The sequence below is a fragment of the Mya arenaria genome, chromosome 16 (assembly GCF_026914265.1).
Source record: "Mya arenaria isolate MELC-2E11 chromosome 16, ASM2691426v1".
Classification (NCBI taxonomy): Eukaryota; Metazoa; Mollusca; class Bivalvia; order Myida; family Myidae; genus Mya; species Mya arenaria.
The window spans coordinates 42,742,046-42,768,881 of record NC_069137.1 but is presented as its reverse complement, the minus strand read 5'-3'; the positions used below and the strand labels follow the sequence as shown (position 1 = coordinate 42,768,881).

Below are 26,836 nucleotides of genomic sequence, written 5' to 3'. Positions count from 1 at the left end.
TTTATTTGCAAATTAGCAAATTTTGGAGAAATAATCGAGGGTTATACAATTGGCTGGTAGTTATTATTTGTGCTTTTTTAGTTTGTACCCTTATAGGGACTAGACATCCGATGATACAGTTGCAACAAAAAAGAAATTTGTCAAAAACTTACATAAAATATATATCGCTGTGTACATCGCATTTAATCTTACATACAGATGTATCACATCGCTTACGAAGGACGTTTCTTTTGCAGTGTTCTCATATGTTTCCAATTCAAAATGTACTTGGGTTGTCTACAACGTAAAACCTCGTTGAATAAAAATAACGTCGGTATATGTATCTGTACTAGTCACGTGACTTGCACATGTTAGATAGACAAACTATAATCCGTGAAAACATTACACGCATTAACTGTAGACAAGATGTATTCTTGTTGAATTTGAGTTGTTGGCGTTATTTCTTATTTAAAATGTACAAAGTAATTGTACGTTTTATTAAAATTGGATTGGGGGGGATTGAGCGCGCACCCTCAACTCGTCCAAGTTTGCTTTTTATGCCAATATCGGATAAAAACAATACTCTCAAATGCTCAGTTTCGGACTCGAAATTGTTAATTTTATCTTTATGGAGTACTCAAAACGCCCCTGCAAACATGGACAACTATTCAAACTTCAGTTCTGAGTCGTGAAAGTCAAATGGTGATGCCCCTAAGTTACGCTCCCTCTAGTGTCAATTTCTTGAACCGCCCCTGGTTAAGTAAGCATTTTTAGATTTTTAACACGAATTTAAAATTTTATGACTCAGTTTTGCTGCGAGTACAACCATCTGTATACATCATTATTATTTTCTTCTTTGATAAACGTCTGATTCATAACAAGTAAAAACAATTTAAAATGTTTAAATGCTCTACGACGCTTGAAGGAGTTTGAAGTGCTGCACTTTATAGTGTTCGAAGTCAAACAGGGAATTATATGTTAACTCTTGAATGTTTCATACAAAAATCATGTAGTTTTGAAGGATCTACTTTCGAGAAAACAAATTCATTATTATTAAGACTTTGACCTGATATGTTACATATTGATATAAATCTTTTACTTTCTATCAAACAAGTATAAAATGGAGGAGGAATGTGTAGCTTTTGGTAAGAATGCGTTTTTTTGTCCGAAAAGCAATTACGCGCATCCTTAACCTTTACCATATCGGGCCTTCTTTTATTCTGTCAATTGCGTACAATAACAAGGTGCCGTGTAAACTTAAATCAACTACGTGGATAGTTGACCACGTGATGTGTATTTACAGTCAGTTGGTCATGTGACCGCGAAAACGAACTTTTGTTTTATGAAATGTCAGAGGAAACGCAAAGTTTATGCTTCAGAATCGTATCAATAGCCCAAAAACAACCGACCTCAACAATCACTCGCCAAGAAAGTTCCATCACTCTCCATGACTATCGGAAAGACAATCGGCCAACAAATCTACTTAAACACAGAATCTATCCGCGAATACTGAACAACGTGCAGCATTCAACGATAATTTATTTCATTTCTGTGGTGAATGACAATAATCTCACTTACAACAGAAATAAAAACTCTCTTTGCCGATACAGTTCTGAACATCCAATACCTTATCTTTCAATACCAACATGATTTAAATCTGTTAAACATTTTGTGATAGTTTGCTCATACTTAATGTATAATTTTCATCTAATGTTTTGAAAAATAAAAATAATAGTCTCGAGGATCAACTTACAACTAGACACTTAAACATAACGCCTTTAAGAAACATTTTAATCAGGAAGATACCAAACAAAAGCAATTGTGACAAACAGTTTTGAAATTGTTTCAAGTGAAAGGGGATCGTAACAAATATTACCAGCCATTAGGTAGTCATCGGTATACTTATATTTTTGTTTCAATATTCCATATTTCCTGGTTGGCAATTTTGTACTATTTCAGTAATTCAAGCTTAAATAAGTACTTCGTTGATCTATAGTGTCTTATAAAATCTTATTTGTTTGCATGAAAATAGCACAGAAAATCCGAGAATTAAAAATAATGACCTACAGTTTTCTCTAATGAATATTATCAGGATTAATGTCAGAATGAATGTGTCATGCATAACAGTGGTTCTAATGTGTTGCTTCAAAGGCGGTAAGTAAACACTTATATTTGAGAGTAATCTAGTATAAATGATCGCTTCTTAACCAACAGGTTTTGGGTTCAGTCCCCACCAGGGTAAGAGTAGTTAGGTTTTATAGATGCCCGCCAACAGGTTTTGGGCTCGAAGAGTAGTCTAGTAGTAAAGTGACCGCCTCTTATTCAAGAGGTTGTGGGTTTAATCAACACCAGTTCGAGAGTAGTATAGTGGTAAAGGTGACCGCCTCTCACCTAAGATATCATGGTTTAGGTCCACCCATCGGTCAGAGTAGTCTAGTGGTAAAGTGACCACCTCTTATTCAAGTGTTTGTGAGTTATATTAACACCAGGTCGAGAGTTGTAAAGTAGTAAAGGTGACCGCCTCTCACCTAAGATATCATGGGTTCGGTCCACCCATCGGTCAGAGTAGTCTAGTGGTAAAGTGACCACCTCTTATTCAAGTGTTTGTGAGTTATATTAACACCAGTTCGAGAGTAGTATAGTTGTATAGGTGACCGCCTCTCTCCTAAGATATCATGGGTTCGGTCCACCCATCGGTCAGAGTAGTCTAGTGGTAAAGTGACCACCTCTTATTCAAGTGTTTGTGAGTTATATTGACACCAGGTCGAAAGTAGTAAAGTAGTTTAATTGAACGCCTCTCACCTAAGATATCATGGGTTCGGTCCACCCATCGGTCAGAGTAGTCTAGTGGTAAAGTGACCACCTCTTATTCAAGTGTTTGTGAGTTATATTAACACCAGGTCGAGAGTAGTAAAGTAGCATAAGTGACCGCCTCTCACCTAAGATATCATGGGTTCGGTCCACCCATCGGTCAGAGTAGTCTAGTGGTAAAGTGACCACCTCTTATTCAAGTGTTTGTGAGTTATATTAACACCAGTTCGATATAGGTGACCGCCTCTCACCTAAGATATCATGGGTTCGGTCCACCCATCGGTCAGAATAGTCTAGTGGTAAAGTGACCACCTCTTATTTAAGTGTTTGTGAGTTATATTAACACCAGGTCGAGAGTTGTAAAGTAGTATAGGTGACCGCCTCTCTCCTAAGATATCATGGTTTCGGTCCACCCATCGGTCAGAGTAGTCTAGTGGTAAAGTGACCACCTCTTATTCAAGTGTTTGTGAGTTATATTAACACCAGTTCGAGAGTAGTAAAGTAGTATTGTTGGCCGCCTCTCACCTAAGATATCATGGGTTCGGTCCACCCATCGGTCAGAGTAGTCTAGTGGTAAAGTGACCACCTCTTATTCAAGTGTTTGTGAGTAATATTAACACAAGGTCGAGAGTAGTGAAGTAGTATAGTTGACCGCCTTTTTCCTAAGATATCATGGGTTCGGTCCACCCATCGGTCAGAGTAGTCTAGTGGTAAAGTGACCACCTCGTATTCAAGTGTTCGTGAGTAATATTAACACCAGGTCGAAAGTTGTAAACTAGTATAAGTGACCGCCTCTCTTCTAAGTTATCATGGGTTCGGTCCACCCATCGGTCAGAGTAGTCTAGTGGCAAAGTGACCACCTCTTATTCAAGTGTTTGTGAGTTATATTAACACCAGGTCGAGAGTTGTAAAGTAGTTAAGGTGACCGCCTCTCACCTAAGATATCATGGGTTCGGTCCACCCATCGGTCAGAGTAGTCTAGTGGTAAAGTGACCACCTCTTATTCAAGTGTTTGTGAGTTATATTAACACCAGGTCGAGAGTTGTAAAGTAGTTAAGGTGACCGCCTCTCACCTAAGATATTATGGGTTCGGTCCACCCATCGGTCAGAGTAGTCTAGTGGTAAAGTGACCACCTCTTATTCAAGTGTTTGTGAGTTATATTAACACCAGGTCGAGAGTTGTAAAGTAGTAAAGGTGACCGCCTCGCAGCTAAGATATTATGGGTTCGGTCCACCCATCGGTCAGAGTAGTCTAGTGGTAAAGTGACCACCTCTTATTCAAGTGTTTGTGAGTTATATTAACACCAGGTCGAGAGTAATAAAGTAGTATAGTTGACCGCCTCTCACCTAAGATATCATGGGTTCGGTCCACCCATCGGTCAGAGTAGTCTAGTGGTAAAGTGACCACCTCTTATTCAAGAGGTTGTGGGTTTAATCAACACCAGGTTGAGATTAGTATAGTGGTATAGGTGACCGCCTCTCACCTAACAGGTTGTGGATTCATTCCCCACCAGGGTAAGAGTAGTATATCGGTATAGCTAACCGCCTCACATCCAACAGGTTTTGGGTTCGGTCCCCATAGAGTGAAAGTTATCTTGTGCTAAAGTAGTCAACCTCTTGTGTGTCAATCAACCGAAGTGGTTTTCGGTTCAATACCCATCAAAGTAAGAGTAGCCTAGTGGTATAGGTGACTGTGTCTTACCATAAATATTTGTGTTCAGTTTAGTGGTCTAGCGGAATAGGCATCCACCTCTCATCCAAGAGGTTTTAGGTTCAGTCCCTTTCAGGGTAAGAGTAATGTACTTGAATAGGTGTCTACAGTACATCCAAAAGTTGTGGGTTCAATTCCCACCAGGACGAAAGTAGGTTAATGGTTAAGTTGTCCGCATCTCACCCAAGATGTCATGCGTTCGGCATCAGTGTGATATTAATTTAGTGCTATCGGTTGTTGGTTTGTGGGTTCGATTACCACTAGGGGTACTTTGTCAAGGCCTGTTACAATGGATACAGTACTTATTTTACTCAGAAAATGAACTGGAGAGTGATTTTATAAGCTATTAGCTTTCGTCACAATCGAGTTTAAAGAAACTAGAATAGATTATAAAGTCATTAGTAATTGACGTTTCTTATAAAAAAAACATTTTTGGCTTAGGTATATATTAGTTTACACAGTTAATACTTAAAATGTACGAACGTCTTTACATGTAGCTCCGTATGTTATTTTCAACAGTTTTTTATATACATGTAAATGCATAAATGCACTGATGAACTTTTTCAGTTGTTTGCAATATTTGTGGTAGTCTTAGTTATTCAAAACCAGCTTTTAAAGGGAGAAAAGTTACACTAACTTACAAGCCAATCGACTTCTCGCCTTCGGAAATGCCAATCTTTTCCTACAGTGATGACACGAGATGGATACGTGTTCCATCAGCCATTATGTCTAATTTAACTTTGGGCGTCTATACCACGGTGTTCGACACAAATCTCCCGAATACTGGAGGGTTATATGTTAAGCACATTCAATGCAGAATCAACATTCCACTCGTCTTACAAGGCATGTCAGCTTTAATTGTTTATCATTGTTGTGTTTTATATATAAAAATTAGTCATCAAATGAAACTTCTAAAAGAGAACTTAGTGATTTTGTCTCCATGTAATTGATTATTAACACAAACAAATTTAGTCGTTAAAGAGTGTTTCGCGTATATATTAAAGATATACGTAGAAAGCAAAAGCATATAATTCGAAAATGTAACAATATTTACTGTACTAGATACACGTTTTTAATTGAATAGTGAATTTGTTTGTATGATGTGGATCATAACGTTTCGGGCATTGAGCAACTGGTTGATGTTGCTGTTGTTGTTGTTGTTGTTGTTGTTGTTGCTTTTGTTGTTATTGTTGTTGTTGTTGTAGTAGTTGATGTTGTTTTTGTTTTTTGTTATTAGACCTTTCTCCAGGATGTGGAAATATCTATCTTCGAACACAAAATCCTATTGCGGGCAAAAACATTGAAATAGAATATTATCCTGCACAGGCGGTGGTTCAGCATCCTGGTGATTACGGTCGAGAATGGTATAACGAATCATCTTCAATGACCTTGACACAGGGTCTAGTGACTGAGGAAGAATTGCCCAATAAAGTGTTCGTACTGACCATTCACCACTCCAATCAGTGGACCACGGGACAGTACAGTGTGAAATGTACGAGAGGGACCTACAATAACACATATACCGAACATGTCTATGTTGAAGTGACAGGTAAGACAACCAATCGCAATTTTACATTTTCTTTTGAAGGTTATATTTATTTGAAATTTTGATTGCTGCTGCTACTGCTGATGTTGCTACTGCTGCTGGTTATGATGATGGTGATAATGATGATGATGATGATAACGATGAGGATAACGATGAGGATGATGATGATGTCTTACATAAGGTGTTTTGGTTTTAGTTCCACCCAGCAAGCCATTTCTTCAGTCAAAGAAAATCGTCCAGGAATGTCCCGAATGCCTTGTTGGCATCTTAGGTGAAAATCTCTACTACCATGTGTTTTGCAATACATCTGGGGGCACAAGCCAATCCATTAAAATAGGAGATGTGGAAGAAGAAATGATAAGACAATCCAATTCGGAGGACATTTACATAAATTCCCGAATTATACGCAAACACGATCATATGAAGACCGTAACCTGTAGTGTTTCCAACGCAGCGATTGAACAACCGTTAACAACGTCGGCTAAACTTTACGTTGCATGTAAGATATTTTCATTATTTCATGTGTTTTAAGATAACCCTAAAACATAATACACAAATGAAACAATATAGTTTAAGACATGTTTTTTTTTTTTTTTTGGCAAATCAGTGGCGGATTCTTATTGCATTTCAATGTGGTTGCATAGATCTTTGAGTCGTTGATGGCAAATGGCTATATTTACCTTTGTTTTCTACATGGTATTTAAACTAGAACGTAATATTAATAATAATAATCAAATAATAATAAATGGTTTTAGTTTTCAATATCAGCAAATACATGTCTTTGGTCAGTAACAATCTTTATTTCATTCAGTTAAACTAAAGACACCAGAACTTAATGTACCTATCTTGCGAGAAGGAAGCCCAGCAAAAGTCACGTGCGTTTCGAGAACAGCGAGACCCGCCACAAACTTAAGTCTCTGGTTAGATGGAAAGTTTCCATTATCTGTCGAGCATGTAAAGACCTACGACAACACGACCAGAACGCATACAACAGCAATAACCCTTAACAATCAAGCCAAAAGAGATTGGAATAAAAAATATGTGTCTTGCATAGCATCTTCGCCGCTATTTGCGGGAAATAAGACTAAATGGCAGACAATAAATTGCACTTGTAAGTTCTGTTGTTAATGTTTATCAAATAAATCATATTTGCATGTCATGAAGAAATGAATCGTACTCCTGTTAGAAAGGATCTTTACAAGCAAAACATGCGTATGATTCGATATGCAGCACAACCCGAGTCATATCCTGAGGACCTAATATTCTTGCACACCGGATAGGCATTTCCGGTGAATTTAGCCATGCTGGAAAATCCCATCTGGCACCGCGTCAAATGAGTCACGTGCAACATCATGCCACTTCTTATTTCTATATTCGTATGATTTATGAAAAAGTACATAATGTTATTTCAATAAAGCGCAATTTAATTTAAAAGTATACAATATTTTAATTAAAAATGAACATAAACAATCGTCAAACCGCGATTTTATAACATTGACGTCAACAGTGATCTTAAATTACTACGCTTCATGGCACCAATAAACATCGTCGCACGCACATATTGATGAAGATTCATTGCATTTTCTACGTCAAATTATCCACAAATTGATAATAAAGGAATGCAATTAAAAAATATTTTTTCCGGTTCGGAACAAACGATCCGACCCTCAGGCACGCTTCGTGCTCGGAAAGCCTTGTTGCCGTATCTTCTGATCCGGACATGAAACAAACGATAAATAGTATTATACCAAAACATCAGCATCTACGTGCAAACAACTCTGATGGGGAATCTTATGTCTTTCCGTAGGACCTATGGTTAAGTAATTTGCGTGTTAAAAGAGACACATTCAAGCAGACTTCAAGTAAACCACTGAGTACTGTATAGGTCTTACTTGAAGTATTTTTTAGTCCTTGATGGTGATTTATCTTGACATTAATGGCAGACGTTGCACATGCCTAAATGTTTATCATACATAAAATGCCATTTAGTACCATGTGGCATTAAATTTTATACCATTAATCTTAACCGATATATTTATTGGTACAGTTCTCTTCAGATTGAAATCTCAACATGAATGCTTTCACAAAGCATCTGTTCCTGATTATTGCTCTTCTTTATAAAGACATAAATGTCGTGTCGTCGATGTGCAAATTGTTAGGCAATACGTTAAGCTTGTCATTAATGTCAAATGATATTTCAAATGTAAACACATATTTATAACCTCATTGTACACGTGCGTACCAATTGCATTAGTTCTGGCTAAAATATATGACTCAATATGCCCGCTTTGTCGACTTAGAGTAATACTCCTATTTATAACTAGCAGAACAAACATACATTTTGGGTGATAAACCTGTACTTTATTACTAAATACACTACTGATAACACGATTGTTACCGTGTATAAAAGAGCTGAAAACGCACGAATATCAAATGACTGGTGGGTTCCAAAAAGATATATAGTGATCAATGATTGTCGCATACGGTAGAAATACCGTTTTTCTGCACTATTCTTTCAAATTAAAAAATGGTTCCGTCATAAGTATGTATTTATCCTTTTCGGTAAATTAAAACAATTGTAATAATTGTGGTACTGCTCATTTGGGAGAAATAGACCATCTTTGATGAAAACGACAAGTGTGTGCATCAGTGCTCTTCTTTAATTTATTATCACTAACAGATCCACCATCGACGCTGACAATGGTTGAACCAAGAAACCAAAGCTATTTGCAGGACATCTATACTCTCGAGTTTAGTTGTTCCTTGGACAACTACAATGACTTTTGTTGGATATCATGGACAAAAGATGGTCTACCTTATGCAAACGGGGACGGGACAGACCGGATACACAAATCGTCTGTTATTGTGTTTGCGAATGTCAGTAAGGAGAACAATGGACAAACCATTACCTGCAGCGTCAAATGCTCTAACTTCGAAGTAAAACTGTACAAGTCGCATGTTGTACAATTACCATGTATGTATCTCGATTGATGTAAAGATTTCTAAAACAACGTGGAGTCCTTTTCAGATTTCTGTATCCATCAGATTGTTTTCGTTAAAAGACAATATAGTAATACACAATAAGAATAAACTATTGACTATTTTTCCAATTTGCCTTCGCGCATTTCAGATCGACCAAGTGTTCACTTGTCGGTTAAGGACGAACTAATTCTAAATGCTCGTGAAACAACCAAAGTTACTTGCACGGCAAAGAGTCTACCACTTTCGGATATTGTCTGGTCGGTTAAGGGAGACACACAAATCCATGTTTGCAATAAATCCAATGAATGTGAGATAAATATAAACCCAGGAAACGTAAATGAACGCAGAAACTACACATGCACAGCTTATTTCAAATTCGAAAAATATGGCACAAGTGCGACCAGCTCATTTCTTGCAGTTTGGAGAGGTGTGTTTTTAATTAATAGTATATAATTGGTGCGTTCCATGCATATGTTGGTGACAAATGTATGTAATCTTTACGGGATTTTTTGTATTAAGCTTCACATAATATTTGTTATTATATATCAATATTCGCTCTTTTTCCGTAAACATATCTCTATTAGAAAAGTGTGAGTTCAATAAATAAAACCTCTTCGATTGTATTTAAATAAAACTCATATGAATTTCCACATTAAGGTGAAGGTTCGTCATTGACCACCCACAGTGAAGGTATATCCATAGAGTGGCTTGTCATTGGACTGGTTGGTTTGTTAGCGGTTGTCATTATTTTAACAGCAATTGTCTTGGCAAGAAAATGTAAGTTTAACACGTATTTGTGATTTGTTTATGAATATCGTTATGTGTTCGGGTCGCGTATTACATAAACCTTCGTAAATATAATAATAGCGGAATACCATTATCTCCGATGATTGAAACAAGTCCACCTCGTCGCTTTCATTTGACATTTATTTCTTCTCATTTAGTGTTTCTGGAAGAGAATACTCACGAACATCCAAGTGAACAGTACGTACATTGATATTTCAGTTCTGTATGTCTTCATTTTGTACATTTATATTTGCATCGAATATTGATATTTCAGTTCTGTATGTCTTCATTTTCTACATTTTTGTATCGAACGTTGATATTTCTGTCATCCATCTTATTTATTTTATCGAACAACTTATCAATATAACAAGTTCGTTATATTCACAATTAAGAAACTAAACATCTTAAAAATCTAGCGCCCCTGATTTAATAAAAATGTAGGGTAAACACTTATGAAGCTTGATGTAGTTTCGGTTGATAACATAATGATGAGCTTATGATGAATGTTTAAAATGCTCATTTCAGACAACCTGTCCAACGTGGTGAGTAACTATTCTCATCATGTAATCCAATATTAGTTTAAATTGTTATTAATTTGTTTAAGTGTAAGTAAATAAAAAGTTACCTTATTGTAGCCATTGATTTGGATTTCTTTAGCACCGATTTAAATTTAGTCAAACTAGTAGCAGGCAAAACATTATATGATATCAGATCTACAGTAATTGCTCAAGAACTAGATTTATGTTATTTCTGAAAAATGATATATTCCCTACACATTTGACCAGGTTATAAGAACTGTTTAAATTGTTGGCCACATAAAACAATATATGTTGACAGTTGTCACTGCAGCAAACGTGCAGGAAAATGAAATAGAAGAGCTGAACGAAGACCCTACATACGCCCAAGTTGACAAGACCAGGAGAACAAGACCAGAAACAGAGGAGTGTAAAGCGAAGGTAGTATGTTTATGAAATCGGCTGTAAATAACATTTCGGAGTTGAAAGATCTTAAATAGATGCAAAAGCAATCCAAATATATTTGATAGGCGATAAATAGTATACATACTTATGAACACATATATTTGATATAAAACTTAAACATATACTTATATAACAGTTTCTTAACAAGTTTACCGGAGTAAGATAAAACTAAGTTGCATATGTTCGAATGTCATAAACCTATCAGTGTTTACCTTTATTTGATTATTTTGTCCTTAGATATTAAGGCATATTTGGTATGCATGACTATACGTTTACCTATACAAAACAGTTCAATAAATGTAATTGTTCTACCTGATGTCAGTTATTCTTTGTTGTTTGTGTTTGTTTGTTATTGCCACAACATAACGTATTTAATGAGTTGGTGCACTCGATCTGTCTCACATTTACTCATTGAGCATTTTATTAAACATGAGCTAACCAACATCAGATACCATAAAATGCGTTTCGTTTTTTCATTGTCGCTTCTTACTGACATTACAATGTTTTAAGGGTGGGGAATCACGTGATTTAATGGAGTCACCGAGGGTCACTACCGATGTAAACAAACAAGTAAGTGACGTTAATTTCTAAATAGTTTTTTAACAGAAAAAATATGAAAATATTGTTAGCTTATAAAATATATTTTTTATCTGCATAAACATTGGGTGTTACCTTTGATAAACCATGTGATATCTCACTTTGGAATTGTTTTTTTTTATTTCAGTGGTTTAGATAGCAACCTAGCTCATAATATATTGCATATATTCATTTGTTTTAGGGTTCAGGTAGCGAGCTAGTTTATGCAGATCTTGACATCGAACATTTGGAGAAAGCCAGAACACTAACGTCGAGACAGAGGGAGACAACTCCAACAGTATATGATGACGTTGACTTTACCAGAACAAAAAGTGGATCAAACAAATGAATGTCAGGAAAGATAAACACCAACTGCGTGCACATCAGCTGAAATTGACATTGTGCTTATTCTTCTGTATTTGTGAAAGTATCTGTAAATGTCATAACTCAATCTTAGAAATGGCATTTACCAAGGGTCGATTTTGTCCATGGAATTCCAGCTAGATCAGTCTGCCTGATTACACAATTTTGAGACTTCCAAACAAATAACACACACTTACACACACACACTTGCACGCACACACGCAAGAACAAACGCGCATACACATGCACGCACGCACACACACACACACACACACAAACACATACGTATATGCATATAGATATATATTGTTTAAAATTGTGTCGCAACAATGCTTACATATGAGCTTATACTGGTTTACGTTAGTTCGATTTTGAAGGGCCTATATCAACAAAAATTTGATAATGTGTAGACAATTTACATGTGGGGTCTCTGTGTACTTTCGATGAAGTGCCTTTTCTCATAAATTTATGTAAATGCATTGTGGGAGCATCTGACTGTTTACATACCTGATGCGTGTCCGGATATACTTGATTGACAATTGTAACATTGACTTATTGTTACAAAAGCGAAAAATCAACTGAAAGTGTTAAGCTAAAAAATTTAGGGTTTTTATAGCTTTGTATGAGATATTGTGTGTGTGGTTAGTCGTACATGAAACGCAAAATGTACTTTTTACGTATGCAAGCTTTCTTAACTCTTAATTAAAGACAACATTTGATTACAACAAATACTTTTCGTGTGCATGCATACCATTTCATGGATAAAAGTTCATAAAACAATGTTTGTTAATTTTTCAATAGATACAACACAAACATACATGGACTATCATATGCTTGCTTCGTCGATTAAATATAAAATATTTAGCTATACTTTAAAAAAATTATGTAATCGCTGTTTATGCTGATTTGATATTTAAAATGATGCTTGTCTGTACGTGTATATACAAATATGTATGTAACCATTTGTTCTTATTTAATTGTTTTTGATTGGTGTGATCGTTATAAAGGTGCGTGTGCGTGCGTGCGTGCGGCGTGCATGCGTGCGTGCGTGGGTGCGTTCGTGCAAAATAATCCGTGCTCTTCGACCAGTACAATAATCATACGAATTTAGGGTTTATCGAAAGGGGATTTTTTTTATGACCAAGGACAAGGTAGTACAGTACGAATCCAACATACATTGTGTTTACATCGGCAAGGTACATAGCTGCTCTATAGACAAACCTAGAAGACTGACCCGTACCGAACATCTCATTTACAGACGTTGTGGATCGCTGATGCATCTCGAGCATCAATCTCCTATTTGTATAATTAGTGATTGATTTAAAATTAATTAATTTAGTTTTGAAACAAAGACAAAAACAAATGGATAAGTAATAACTAAGGGACGTAACTGCTCAGCGGCCGATATTCACCGTACCCTCTTCAATCTCCTACGCTGTGACCTCCCCTGACAGAATAGATATCTGCAATCATGAGCGACTATAGCTGGATTTAAACTAAATATATAAACTATCCAAACTTTCTTTTTAAAATGTTCTGTTTTAATATTTTTTAATCAAATTTCAATTTTTCAAGGTGCATTATTGGAAAAATGTAAATGAATATAAAACATTAAAGATAATTTACAATATTTACCGATATGCTATTTTAAGTATCTATTTACGCGATCTGCATGTTGACAGTGATTTCTGTTCTGTAAGGGAATTAACACTGCTCAAGCAGAAATTTCAAACCATGAAGGTTTTAATGCATTTTAACACTTTCTGCAAAAAAGAAGATTTTTTTCTCAAAATTAAGTGTAGCCCCGGGGATGGACCTACAACGTACAATACATTCGATTGACCTTATAAACGCGTGCGTGCTTCCGTGCATGTGTGCTTCATTAAAAAATCTAAATTTTAAAACTTAGATGCATATTTCTTTAATTGCCAGCTTAGAAACATTTGAATGCACGTTTTCTTCAAATGGAAACAAATTTGAGTTCAAAATGAGAAATACGGAAAAAAATCAGTTCTACATACTCTACAACGAACGGCCTGCGTGCGTGTTTGTGTGCATTTGTGCTTCATTAAAAAATCACCTTTACTTCAAATGGAAACAAATCTGAGTTCAAAATGAGAAATACGGAAAAAACTCAGTTCTACATACTATACAACGAATGGTAAATCATACCCTCATAAAACAAGTAAGAATTACAAAATGTGTAAATATTTATTGCATATCTTCATAAATATATATTTTACAATGTTCTATATAATTATATGTATATTTGGGATTATGAAAAACCCAAGATTCAATCGAACCTTGACAATAATATAATGTACAATACAAAAGAATGACATTTTCTTACACACACACATGGCTTATTATATTAAATATTCCATAATATGCATGTACATATGTTTTACGTGACATTTAATCAAAATGCATACAATTCGATCATTCAATGATTAGAAAATGGAAGGTACATAGAGTAAACCAATTGGATCTACGCGACAATATTCCATAGAAAACAACCTCGGATGCAGGCACATCAGTAAAAGTAGTTCATACAAATACTAATAATATTGTGAACTAATTGTAGCGTTATAAGTTTTAAACGTGTAATTTATATAAGTATGTTTAAAATGATACCCAGTGAAGCGTATTATTGCATAAATATTTTATATGACTAAATTTTAACTGCTAAATTGAATTTACTATGCTATTTACTTGCAACGTAGATAAATTTTAAGAATTCTGACATTGTAAGCCGTCCATAGACATCCGATGTTGTTTTCGATGGAAAATGGTCGAACAGTTCTTATTCAGAGTAAGCTTGTTCATTTAATAAGAAACGCGCGTTGTAGTCCACCCAGCATGAACGGCCATTGGGCACCTTACGGGTTGATGGGGCACCATACGGGTTAATGGGGCACCATACGGGTTAATGGGGCACCATACGGGTTAATGGGGCACCATACGGGTTAATGGGGCACCATACGGGTTAATGGGGCACCCTACGGGTTAATGGGGCATCATACGGGTTAAAGGGACACCCTACGGGTTAATGGGGCACCATATAGGTTGATGCAATTTTTAAAATGCATTATTATGTTTAACCCATTTAACCTTAAAGATCTAAGCAAAAAAAAAAGAATATGATTTGAATGAAGATAAGAAACATAAATATAAAATATATTTATAATGTTTTTGTTTTGTTTTTAATTTAGAGCTTCGTGGACACAAATTCCCCCAGTTAAAAAAGCGCCAACATATCGCTTATATATCTGTATCATTAAAGTCAAATGTGATATAATAGTGCATCAAAAACATGCATAAACTAATTTTGTGAAAAATTAAATCGTTGACCGCGTTGCGAACCAAAATACGTTCTAATGGAGCCCACAACATCCACAAATTGGTTCAGTCTATGCGCAATTGAGATTCAAATCTATTTTCATACATAAAACAATTATTAATATTCTTACTGAAAAGCGTTAAGTTTGGTGAAGTTCATTGTTTGTGGAATGAAAGTACATTTGTCCACAAACGCAAAAGAGACAGATATTATTGAAATAACAGAATAATACTATTACAATAGCTCGATGCTACAATATGGAATGTTATTGTCGATTATCAAGATATGTTTTGAAAGTGTAAATATGCATGTTACATTCATGTTTTGAGACAAGAAATATGACTAAGTCCAACTTCATAAACTATCATAGTATCAATTATCATAAGTTGTCTGCAAAATCCGTTTTGCAATACAAAATCACAGCTTAAACATGCAGTCAAAAATAAATGCACTTTCTGAATCCTAACAACATTTAAGACAACTGGTTCGGCTGAATTTTATTTTATTTAAAGATGTGAGCACATCATTATATATTTCACGTTAACAATGTTCTGAAAAAAACGACCCATTAAATGTTTACAATTAAGATTCTTCTCTTCAAGACGATTAAGCTCATTCAAAAGTATATCAAATGTATTTGTATGAACACTATATGTGTGATCATTTTAATCCATTCACTGTTCATCAGTACATACTTAAAAGTATAAAAAAGGCAAAACAACAATGATTAAGGCACATTATTATTAGGCGGTATTTCTCACATAGTATATAGAAATTATTGAAATGTTTTAATACATCAAAGTAAGTTGAAGATTAATATATATTTGGCATGCATTATACAGGAAAAGGTAATCCAGGGCCATATCCATTAATTGTCTATTTGGTATTAACATCACATTGTTCATAGTTTTCAAGTATCGAACCCATTTCTCAATCATTTTTCTACATGCAGCTTATGGAGACTAAAGGCGAGAATCTATGCAAAGCGAATTACCTTCGAACAGATATTTAAACTATTATACAGCTAAGTCATAAATTAGAACACACTCGATAATATGAGTATTATCAACATCATACTAGTAATTCAATCGAGTTTAACTTCGCGAGGTCCTTTAATCGTGATTGTAGTTTTAGGCAGTACAGCGGCCGGTTAGTCGTAATATTTCGCTACCCCAAAAACCGGCTTCTATATAAATGATTCACTCTGCATATATTTAAGATCTAACATTAAAATAAGAGTTCAAGTTTCTCACGTCATAATCATGTTAAATTTCCTTCTTTAAAGGAACCCGACATCAAAAATGAAATAAAATATGTTTAAGCAACTATAGAATCTGAATTATGAATAAAGGTTAAGTTCATATCGTAATCTACGATCGCATGTTCTCGCTAACATAAACACCTCGCGAAATTAAAGCAACATACAGTAATCTAGGATACATACATTTCTTCACAAATTTCTGCTTACAAGTCAGTAGACATACTGACCATTATAATATAATATATATATATACTCATGACTATATAACACATATATACAATAAGGCAATGCGTTGTGAGCGAATATTACACAAAACTTATATTTACAAATCATTTTTTATCATTTATATTTGATCAAATATCTGACCACAAAAGCATCAAAACAGTATTTGAATACAAATGTAATCTCCGTTAGGGGGAAGTACTAATACATGCTATCTTCATCAATGGAATACAGTTTTCTAATCAACATGTAGTCTCCGTAACTCTAAGGTACCAATATACATGTAATCTTCTAAATGGAATGTACATTAAACAGGATTCTAATCAACATGTAAACACCGTAACTTGAATGTAAATTACACACTACCTTTTAATTGATTCACTTATTAGAACATACAGTTTATCCAGACTGTTAAATTTCTATATAAAACAGGATTATATTAGAGAGACTTGCTACGGAATAACACAATGAAACACTGCCAATACCGTAAAATACTTAAGTTCACTGATGGGAATACAACGAAACAAAGGTGACATACATTACTGATGTTATGATAAATATTACTGGAAATTGTATGATACGTTACTTATGGAAAATATTCATCAAATAGTACACCATATTATATAAATGCATTTCAGGGCCAACATAAAGCCTAGCACGTATAGTAGATATTTTTACTAATCTAAAATGATGAAAAGTATTGGTAAAAGACATTAGTAATCATGGAATTAATAACTAAAGTAAATAGGTGAGATACGTTACTCATTTTATCATAATCAATTATTTGTTAGCAGAATACAAGTACATGAAAATGTCAAATTAAAGCCTAGCACTTATAATTTATATGTTTTACATAAATTGGAAAATAATTATCAAACGGCTTAATATTTTTTCGTGAAAATGGCCAAGAGTTTACCGCCATGCAAAGATGTTTAAAATTAATACAAAAATGAGCAAAAATAATAAGATTCAATTATAATGGATATCTGAAATGATATGTACCTTAAACATTTTACACACACACTGTGCAAATATCGTAACTATTGTAAGTGTTAAATATTCTACTTCTTTACAATAAAGATATGTATGTTATGTATGATGGTAGGATATGTCTCGTTTTCAGCGATTTTCGAATGGCTCAGCCTTAATGCCCTTCAATTTACGGTCAACAAATGTTCGAAAAGAAGGATATTCAATTTACAATGTAGATGAAATTAATCTTGTATGATTATATTGTGTAAACAGCACCACTTCACTCTGAGCATATATGTATGGAAACATAGTTACATGAAAACAGCGTCTCATTCAGCAAGTGCATCTTACGGTGACATGATCAAACATTTTGTTTATTGCAAAATAAGTCTTTGCGATCCCTTTTTTCGCTTCTGCTGTGCTAGTTTACGGGGCGTAAAACGGCTTGAAGATTTTGGATCACGCTTTTGGTTCGACCGTGTCAGTTTCCTGGCCGATAAATGTTATTCAGACACCGCACTTAAATCATGTGATTACATTGTCGCTTCCTAGCCGTTAAACATCTTTGTTGTTGTGGCAATAGGATAGTGTAAGTACAAATTCGTTTCCATAGTGTAAGCTACATGTTCGTAAAATGTTCTATATATATACACATAGATATGATGTAATGTCACGTGATCACATTTTCGTTTCCCACGTGTCTGTGTCCTGATCGTAAAACGTTTTTGTATTGTCGTAATAATACAAAACTCCTCTGTTTGCTTGACCATTCGAAGGCGGCCAATCGTGTATATTCATTAATTTCTGAAATATAGAATAATTTTAAGGAATAATTACAACGTTAAATGATTATACGTTAATTATAATAAGACAACACTGTTTCAAAAATACATGTTTGCATGTTAAACAATTAGCATGACTCAACCTTTTACAGATATTCACAAAGAATATTGGAGCAGTTGCAATAAGAGGTCTTTTTCGTAACCCTTACCCTACTTACGGCGTTTTTGTTGCTACCAAACTAGTTTCAGGTTTCATTTTATGGGTTTCGGCGGTTTGGGAACCAGTTTCAAAGGTTTTGCTTGAAGTTACAAATGGGTGGTTTTGTGTACAGTTTCAGAAACATAATGTAGGTTCTACATCAAGCAATTACTTCTGAATTTCTTGAAAACATTGATACTGCAAATGATTTTAACTAAATAGTCTTTTAACACACGTGATGGATCAGTGTGAGCATGGTGTTGTTTTAACAAAGTGAACTAGTTTTCGGATGGATCGAACCAACGAAACCGCCACCGGATTTGGTTTCGATAGTTTCAAAAACCAGTTTCGGTTTTTGTAAAACAAACGATAAAACTGGTTTTCAATAATTTGAAACTCTTGCAACAAATACGTAGTTCATGAAACCGATGTTAAACAAAAACTAGTTTATTACCAACAAAAACGCCATTAAGAGTGTTCAGGGACACACGTAAACTTACAGGCTAAATCAATACGATAAATATTCTTACGATTTTTTTTTTTCATTTTAACACAGTTTTGCCAAATTTGGGGTACGCATGCAATGATCGTTAAATCGCTATTTTTTATGAAACGGAATCAAACATTTTAACACACAAGTGCTATATATTTGCTGATTTTTACAACTATTGTACGTAATACGTATGTATATTCAAATTATACGAGCAGGTATAAATCTTAAGGAAATGTTAAGGAAGTGTTTATAACCTGGATTATTTAAAACAACTGTAAGCTCAAAACAGGTTTATTGTAAAAATCTGTATTAAGAATAACAACAGTAATTAGGGTGAGGAACCATGTGACTTAAAGGGGTTTTCACATGGGAACATACCACGGGTCACAACCGATGTAAACAAAAAAATAAGTTACGTTAATTACTTAATATCCTTTTTTTTTGACCGAAAGCATATCAACTTATTTCTTCCCCAATAAAAGACTAGTATGATATTTTCTGCTGGTACATGTATGAAACAAGGAATTGTCATTAAAATTAAAGCAAATCTAAAATATATCACACGTGTTGAAGCAGAAAATAGTATAGTCTTTGATAAGCTAAGAAATTGATTCATATTTTTTCTGCCAAAACAGTTATTAAGAAATTAACTACACTTAATTATTTTTTTTCAACGGTTGTTACCCGTGGTGACCCATTTGAAAACTCCTTTGAGTCACGTGGTTCCTCACCCCTGTATTAGAATGTGTATATATGGATGTGCGTGCTGCTGGTAAGGGAAAAAGAAAAAGTGTAATAGAAAACATGAACTATTTCTATACTACATAGGGCAAATGCATTTATATATCAATTACTCGGACCATCGTAGTCTTTGGACAAGAAATATCTTCATATAATATAATGATAAGAAATCGCTATAACAAAAAAATTACAACCACACATTTTTGTCAACTTAGTGATAAACCTATAATCTCCTCTGGCAATAAGCGTTGTTAATATTGTAATACTACCGGTGTAAAGCATTTAGTTCATATAAAGTAAAGCAGCATTTAGTTTTACAAAAAAATGACGTTGTATATCAGGTGATCAAGCTTTTGTGTCATATTAAAGCTGTACTCTCGCTGTTTTGACAACATGTTTTTATTTGTGTCGTGGTATGAGCCAATTTCAGCGTTCATGTCTGGAGACCAGTGATATAAGACTGCTGAAAATGATCAAATCGAAGTGTTTTTATGTATATATTGTATTAGTTCAACAATTGATGTTTTATAATTAATTTTTCTCTTAAAGCGTAAGTAATGTTTTTGCCATCTTACATAAATATGAAAACGCTGCGATCTCATATTTTGTCAGCTGTCTTATATTACTGATTTCCAGACATTAAGGCAAACAAATGGCTCATTTAAAGACATAAAAAACGAAAAAAGTTATCAAAACGAACAATCTGTGAGAGTGCAGCTTTTAGGTATCCAGAGAATAAAAAAGATGTCCATGTTATCATGCCATTGGCGATAATCTTACATTTGATGCCTTGTGACACCATTAGATGTTGGTTTCATTTGAAAAAGTATTGCTTATTGATTACGTACAGGCGAAACTCGCTATGTCGAACTCTGTTATCTCGATTTTCCGGCTATGTTTTTTATTAAGTAAGATATGTAATGTATTTCGGCTGTATTGAATGTTTGTTATCTCGAAGTTATTCCTGGGGTCCTTATTACTTCGACATAGCGAGTTTTGACTATATTTATAAAATAAATGATCGAAAATGCATTAAATACAGTTCTTGCAGTAAATATTTCTGTTCTATTTTGCAGCTGAAATCAGGCGTGAAATGACCTTTTTGAAACCTTTCCAGGACAAAAAATGCCTGTTTTCTATGTTGTTTTTCGTTACAATGTTTTCATATTATTTCTGTACATATAGGCCTCTTTTAAAGATACCACACTCACATGGGATCACGTGTCATTCAACATTCACATAATTATACATTCATTTGAATAACTAAACACTATTGATTTCGATCACAGGTATCCGAAATAATTGTATAATATTTTGAATGCCTTCAGACCCCAAATTATTTTAGTATCATTTGAAACAGGCTAATATATAAGTTAAATAAGAATATTTCAATCCTGTTCAGAAATAAATATATAAACACAACAAGTTTTGAAGCATTGCAAGATTGCCAAATATGTCAGTTCACTTGCGACTTTTTTTCAAGTACGAACTATAAAAGATGAACTACACTTATCAACTGCAATAATCTAATCTTTAATTCACAACCACCACCATCACCAACACCTATAATTATTTCCTTAACATTACAATTAAATAAATATCAGAAGCCCATTTCAGATAATACCAAAATATTACAAGGTCACACGTCACCAAAATTTAACGCTATCGTCAATGGCTTAATAAAATGACCACCTCATTTGTAAATAAAATAACTTAACATCAATGAAGTTGATCATCTAGATTATGGTTGTTAAATGTCTAACAGTAGTACAACACGATTACAAACAAAAAGTAAAAAATACAACATGAACATTCATTAACACTTAAAAACATCACTGGGCAGATTTTACTTGTTTACAAATAGAAGTTGACTTAGACTCATACAAAACCAGACAACACCGTCTTACGACAACTTTTATAACGATTGTAACTAAGGTACAAACATATGTGATAATGCAATTCTTTTTTTAAATAAATGCAATTGCATAAACGATCCTTGACATACTTGAGGGCATATGAATTATTTTCAATACAAATAAAAGTATTCCGCAAAAACTATGTCACGTAACAAAAAAAACAAATATCAGATCAATTTGGATACTAGTCAATATTATATTAGCTTGAATATTAAAATAAGGCGTTTGAAATCACTCAGGGTCCATTTCCTGAGTAGAAACCAGGTGCGTATTTAATATTCAACTGACGTTCATCTTATGGTCATACATGATTGATTGTATTCCCTCTTTAGGTCAGATATAAATAACAAGTAATCCGATTAGCCACATCGTTTTCAAATCCATTTAAGAACAATATTGAATACCAGCAAAGTACTAGTGACATTGAAGAGAAACTAAGATAACCAATACTGGGGTCCTATTCATTAACCAAATTAGATCTTACTTAAAAGGATTCGTTCATGGTTTCTTAAAAGCCTTTTTACGAAAACAAAGAAATTAAGAAAAAGGGTAAGGCAAATCATTAAGAGTCTAAAAACGAAGATACTGAACGCAGGAACCCTTCAAAAATGCTAATTTTGTCCACAATTTTGAAAAGTGTAAATAGCGCGATTCGCTACAGGCTTGTTACGTGATTGGTTAATTATCACGTGAAAGTACAAATGTGTTCCATAAAGGTTAAAATATCCATCTGATTTTGTTTCAGTCATCGCGGCCTTTTGGTAAAGTTTTCGGTTATCTATCTTTTCTCGACTTTATCGGCGTGCGTCTACTCCCTACTTTAACCAGAATAGTTGTGATACCTTAATTGTTTTGTTTTTTTGACTGACATTTCGGTATCAAAGAGTCAAATAATTATTAAATTCTGATGCATTTTCCGAAAACATCATTTTTGGTTAAAAACATGAACGATCCCCCAAGTTTAAGAGTACAATCTGAGTGTTTTGATTGGACAGTAAAAATAACTAGCCAATGGACTATAAAGGCGCACTGAGTTATATCTTAGGATAAGGATAATAACAATAATTATTGTTTACTGTCCCTTGTTGGGTTTGAACCCTAGACCTCTTTACGACAGGCGGACACCTATAACACCAGGTCACTGTTAGATTTAAACTGTTAATTGGAAAAAGCATTTATTAGAGAAAGGAGATAGTGTGCGGGCAATGATGTGTTAGAAAGGGCACAACATGTTAATGTTTCTACAAAAATGTGTACACATACAGGGTGTTGTTTTTGTACTTACATATACATATAATTTGTTAAACACTATACTTTGATTTTCTATCAAAGAACAGTGACTTTATTCTGAAAATTTAACACAAATACATAATTACGTTACAAACAAAAATACTATGTTATAAAAAGACAATTATTTGGAGAACTGCATCATCATTTATTAGAAGTAGTGGCATCCACTATCTTCTTATTACACGCTTTATGGTTAATGATTACCGTCCTTCATTACTGAAGACAATGTTTGAGAATTTTGAGAAGGTTGATATTTTTGTTATCATATATGTTATCGATTTGATAAATCATATAGTTGTTCATCTGAGTTTAATACATTTATCGTTTTTAGAGTCAAACGACTTTCAAAAGAATACTTATCAACACCACTCACCGGATCAGCTGTCCTATTTTCACGTGACACCCCAGTTGCTGTTCCATTTCCCTCCCTCACGTCTCGATCAGTGAGATTGTAGTGAGGGACTGGTGCTTTCACCTGTCCTGATTCAGCCACGTCCGAAACATCCACCTGGTTGTCATAAGCGTACGTCATATTGTTTTGGCTGGTGTCCTTGGCCTAATTTATTTAAAGCATGAACGAAATATGTATATTTGGTATATATGATCTGTTTAAAACATGTTTACTCAAGTATATTACAATCACTAGTGTTACCAATTACGAATTGGTACTTTTTGTGTCCTTTTGATTGGTATTATTTATTATAATATTCGAATAAAAGACTTCTTGATGTTTTACATTTTTAACACATTTAATTAGCAAAACAAGTTATATGAGAAAGTGCTATCAAAATGATCACTCTTCTAAAATTAGAACACATAATTCACATCAGATGTTTTGATTATGCTTATTAAAAAATGCTATTTTACCGAAATGGCGGAGCATTGCTTGGTGTTTTGTTTATTTCCGGATTCGGCTTCAACATCAGAGACTTAAAATTATGAATTATCAAATTATTCGTACCCAAGTTCGAGTATAGTTGATGTCATCAGGATCTTCCAGCGCATATTTATGAGTCACGTGACGTCGGCGGCACTGTAAAAATGTCAATCAAATATAAACATAAAATTTGATTTTCAATATTTTTATGTATTAACATTTTTTTCCGTAATTTTTGAGTCGTACGTGCATTATGCCGTATGTTCATTGATACGATTAGAAATGTTTACTAATAAATTAACCCTTGTCATAGTGTGCCTTTAGTGCTTTGATTTTTCACAAAATTTATTTAAACGTTACGTATCCATACAAACTCAAACAGCACGCCTGCCTGCGATACGCAGTCTTTCTTTTTAAATTACCCATTTTAAACTGTTTTCACTGCTTAGATGTATGCAGAAAAAATGTTTTATACATACCAGAACACAAATAAGGCTGAGCAGGAATAACAACACAGCTGCGCCACACGCAATCACTGCGATGGCCCAGTTCGGAAGTGCCTTCATAACTTCCGGTGTCATGGTCGTTGATTCCGGTATTGTTGTCGGCGGGGTGGTTGGAGTAGATGCAGTGGGCGTGGTCGGCACTATGACAACTTTAAGAATAAGAAGTAGTGAGTGAAAAAAGAAAAAAAGATTAATAAAATAAATCAATAATACGAGTAAATTCTACGAACGAAGATGTGATGTAAGTTTTGCCCGTTTCCCGACCTACACTATTTTTCCACACGACCTTTTATTCCAATTATGTAAGGCATATGTCTTTATTTTCAGAATAAACTAGCCATGAATTCCAATCTTCCAGTTCAAATTTAATGAGTTCTTATATGATTATAAACCGTCGATATACATCTAAAGTTGTTTTCGATTGAAAATGGCCGAGAAGTTCCAAAAAACAAATATTTGGAAAATAACAAGAGAAAGAATGTCGACCTTACCAGAATTAGTTATGCTGTTCGGATCAACTTTGAAATCCTGGAACGAAGTTGATGAGCTATTAACTGCTGCCGCTCGGATAACGGAAGTGACGTAATCGCTCGATATCGGTATATTTTCGTTTACACTGAATAGAAGTGTGTAGTTGACAATGACACTGCCTTCGCTGAAAAAGCAAATGTGCAATTGTGAATTATAGTCAGACACATTTTGCGATATGTACATACCTGATATGATCGATAGTATTCACTACAATATAAACACTCGTTAAAGTAATGGAATGCAGGACGCACTAACATCTTACAGGTGGGCGTTGGGGTGGGGGGGGGTGAAATATTCCCGTAACTTCTGGTTACATTATGGCTTCACACCAACTCATCGCCCGTGCAGTGTTAAAAAATATCTTGCGGACAGGGAGCGTGGTCAAATCTACCCGCACCTACTAGCTACTTTATGGCTCCACCGCAACTCTTCCCTCGTGCAGTGTTAAATGGAATCTTGGGGGAGAGGCGTGGGGTGAAATCTAACAGCACTTACTGGTTAAATAATGGTTTCACACCAAATCATCCCCAGTGCAGTGTTAAATAGAATCTTGCGGGCAGGGGGCGTGGTCAAATCTACACGCAGTTGACAGCTAAATTATGGCTTCACACCAAATCATCCCTCGTGCAGTGTTTCATAGAATATTTGGGGATCGGACTGTTTTACCTAAGCAGTTCCAAAAAGAAAAGAAAAGAAAAAAGTATTGGGGGAGGGGGCGTGGTCAAACCTACCCGCACTTACTGGTTACAGTATGGCTTCACACCAACTCATCCCCCGTGCAGTGTTGGTATGGAACCTTGAAACCGTAAGGGGAATTGTACATATTCCTGATTAAGGTATTAAGCCAAGAGGAATAATTAAGCCCCCAAAATGATTTTTCCAACAACTAGGAATGGCAATTAAACGTAGCACAAACGTGATAAGAGAAGAAATAGAGGGGGGGGGGGGGGGTCACTTTAATATACTCCGTAAAAAAGTTGCGGAAATATGACGAAGATCAACGAAACAAAATGACTATGAATGAGAACCTGAAGGAAACATATTAAGGTCCCTTGAATCTTCTTTGGAGGTTAAAGAACTGCTGAAGTTTAACGTGGTTTAACAAACTTAACGAACGCTTCATTTGCCCGAATGAAACACCTTCTAGTCCACTTTTGTCTTCTTTGGGCGGAAAAGAATTGTCGATATATGACCAACTTTAACGAAACGTAACGAACGCTGAATTTAGCCAAAGGAGAAAACCTTTTAGTGCCTTTTCTTTACTTTCGATAATACAGAGGGGTCGCAATTCGACGGAGTTAAACGAAAGTTAGCGAACGCAAAATAAACCCCTCTCTAGGTCCTTGTGTCTAATTTGGACGTTAAAGAAGCGCCGAAGTTTAACGAAGATTTACGAAACTTAACGAACGCTTCCTTTACCTAAAGGAAACAACCTTGGACGTTACATAAGTGTCGAAGTATGACGAGGTTTGACGAAGTTTGACGAAATTTAACGAAAGTTAACAAACGCTTAATTTAGCCAAAGGAAACACCTTCTAGTCCCTTTTATCTACTTGAGAGGTAACAGTAGTACCGAAATTTGACGAGGTTTATCGAAACTTAACGTACGCTTACCTGAATGAAACATCTTCAAGTCCCTTGTATCTACTACGGAGGGCCGCGTTGTTCATGAGAACGAAGTCCATCTGAAACACACAACAACAATATAATTGATGATAGGTTATCGCCTCGTTCAATTCAGTTTATATTCGGAGAGCATATTTCAGTTAATAATTAATAAATGTGTATGATATTATAAGTAACGGGGTTTGTAATTGACCCGATATGGCTTCAAGCGCACCGTTTATCCCATATTGGGTCACCTTCTTAGACCGTAACGTATATATCACGTCGACAACCTGTCTACATGTGTAAATGTGTCATTTATTCATCGGAATATTTATCGGAATCGGAAAATAGACGCCATTTTGGT

General features: G+C 34.8%; 2 protein-coding genes across 8 annotated transcripts in view; one reads left to right on the top strand and one right to left on the bottom strand.

Moving 5' to 3' along the window:
• Positions 1–1,890: 1,890 nt before the first annotated feature.
• On the top strand, positions 1,891–12,687 carry LOC128221158 (uncharacterized). 4 transcript variants are annotated; one of them, XM_052929622.1, is made up of 13 exons: positions 1,891–2,133; positions 5,120–5,344; positions 5,739–6,050; positions 6,244–6,546; positions 6,859–7,158; positions 8,728–9,021; positions 9,178–9,456; positions 9,687–9,806; positions 9,974–10,013; positions 10,341–10,357; positions 10,653–10,771; positions 11,306–11,365; positions 11,574–12,687. In XM_052929622.1, exons 1-13 carry the CDS (start codon positions 2,058–2,060, stop codon positions 11,718–11,720), a joined length of 2,292 nt encoding a protein of 763 aa, XP_052785582.1. In that variant the 5' UTR covers positions 1,891–2,057; the 3' UTR covers positions 11,721–12,687. The 4 variants fall into 4 exon arrangements, with proteins under 4 accessions (XP_052785582.1, XP_052785581.1, XP_052785583.1 ...); XM_052929621.1 differs by having other exon boundaries at positions 5,069–5,344; positions 10,665–10,771; XM_052929623.1 differs by having other exon boundaries at positions 1,892–2,133; positions 5,190–5,344.
• A 1,244-nt stretch (positions 12,688–13,931) lies between these two features.
• The window catches only part of LOC128221245 (uncharacterized), a 69,551-nt gene continuing 56,646 nt past the window's right edge, over positions 13,932–26,836 (bottom strand). For 3 of the 4 annotated variants that reach the window (XM_052929784.1, XM_052929783.1, XM_052929785.1), the window contains exons 13-18: positions 26,479–26,549; positions 24,825–24,988; positions 24,307–24,482; positions 23,912–23,983; positions 23,324–23,506; positions 13,932–18,333 (exon numbers count right to left, since the gene is read on the bottom strand). In XM_052929784.1, coding sequence (XP_052785744.1) covers positions 18,208–18,333; positions 23,324–23,506; positions 23,912–23,983; positions 24,307–24,482; positions 24,825–24,988; positions 26,479–26,549 — 792 coding nt within the window. In that variant the 3' untranslated portion in view covers positions 13,932–18,207. Of the gene's footprint in view, positions 18,334–22,945; positions 23,008–23,323; positions 23,507–23,911; positions 23,984–24,306; positions 24,483–24,824; positions 24,989–26,478; positions 26,550–26,836 lie in introns of all 4 variants that reach the window. The other variant, XM_052929786.1, reaches the window with a different exon arrangement.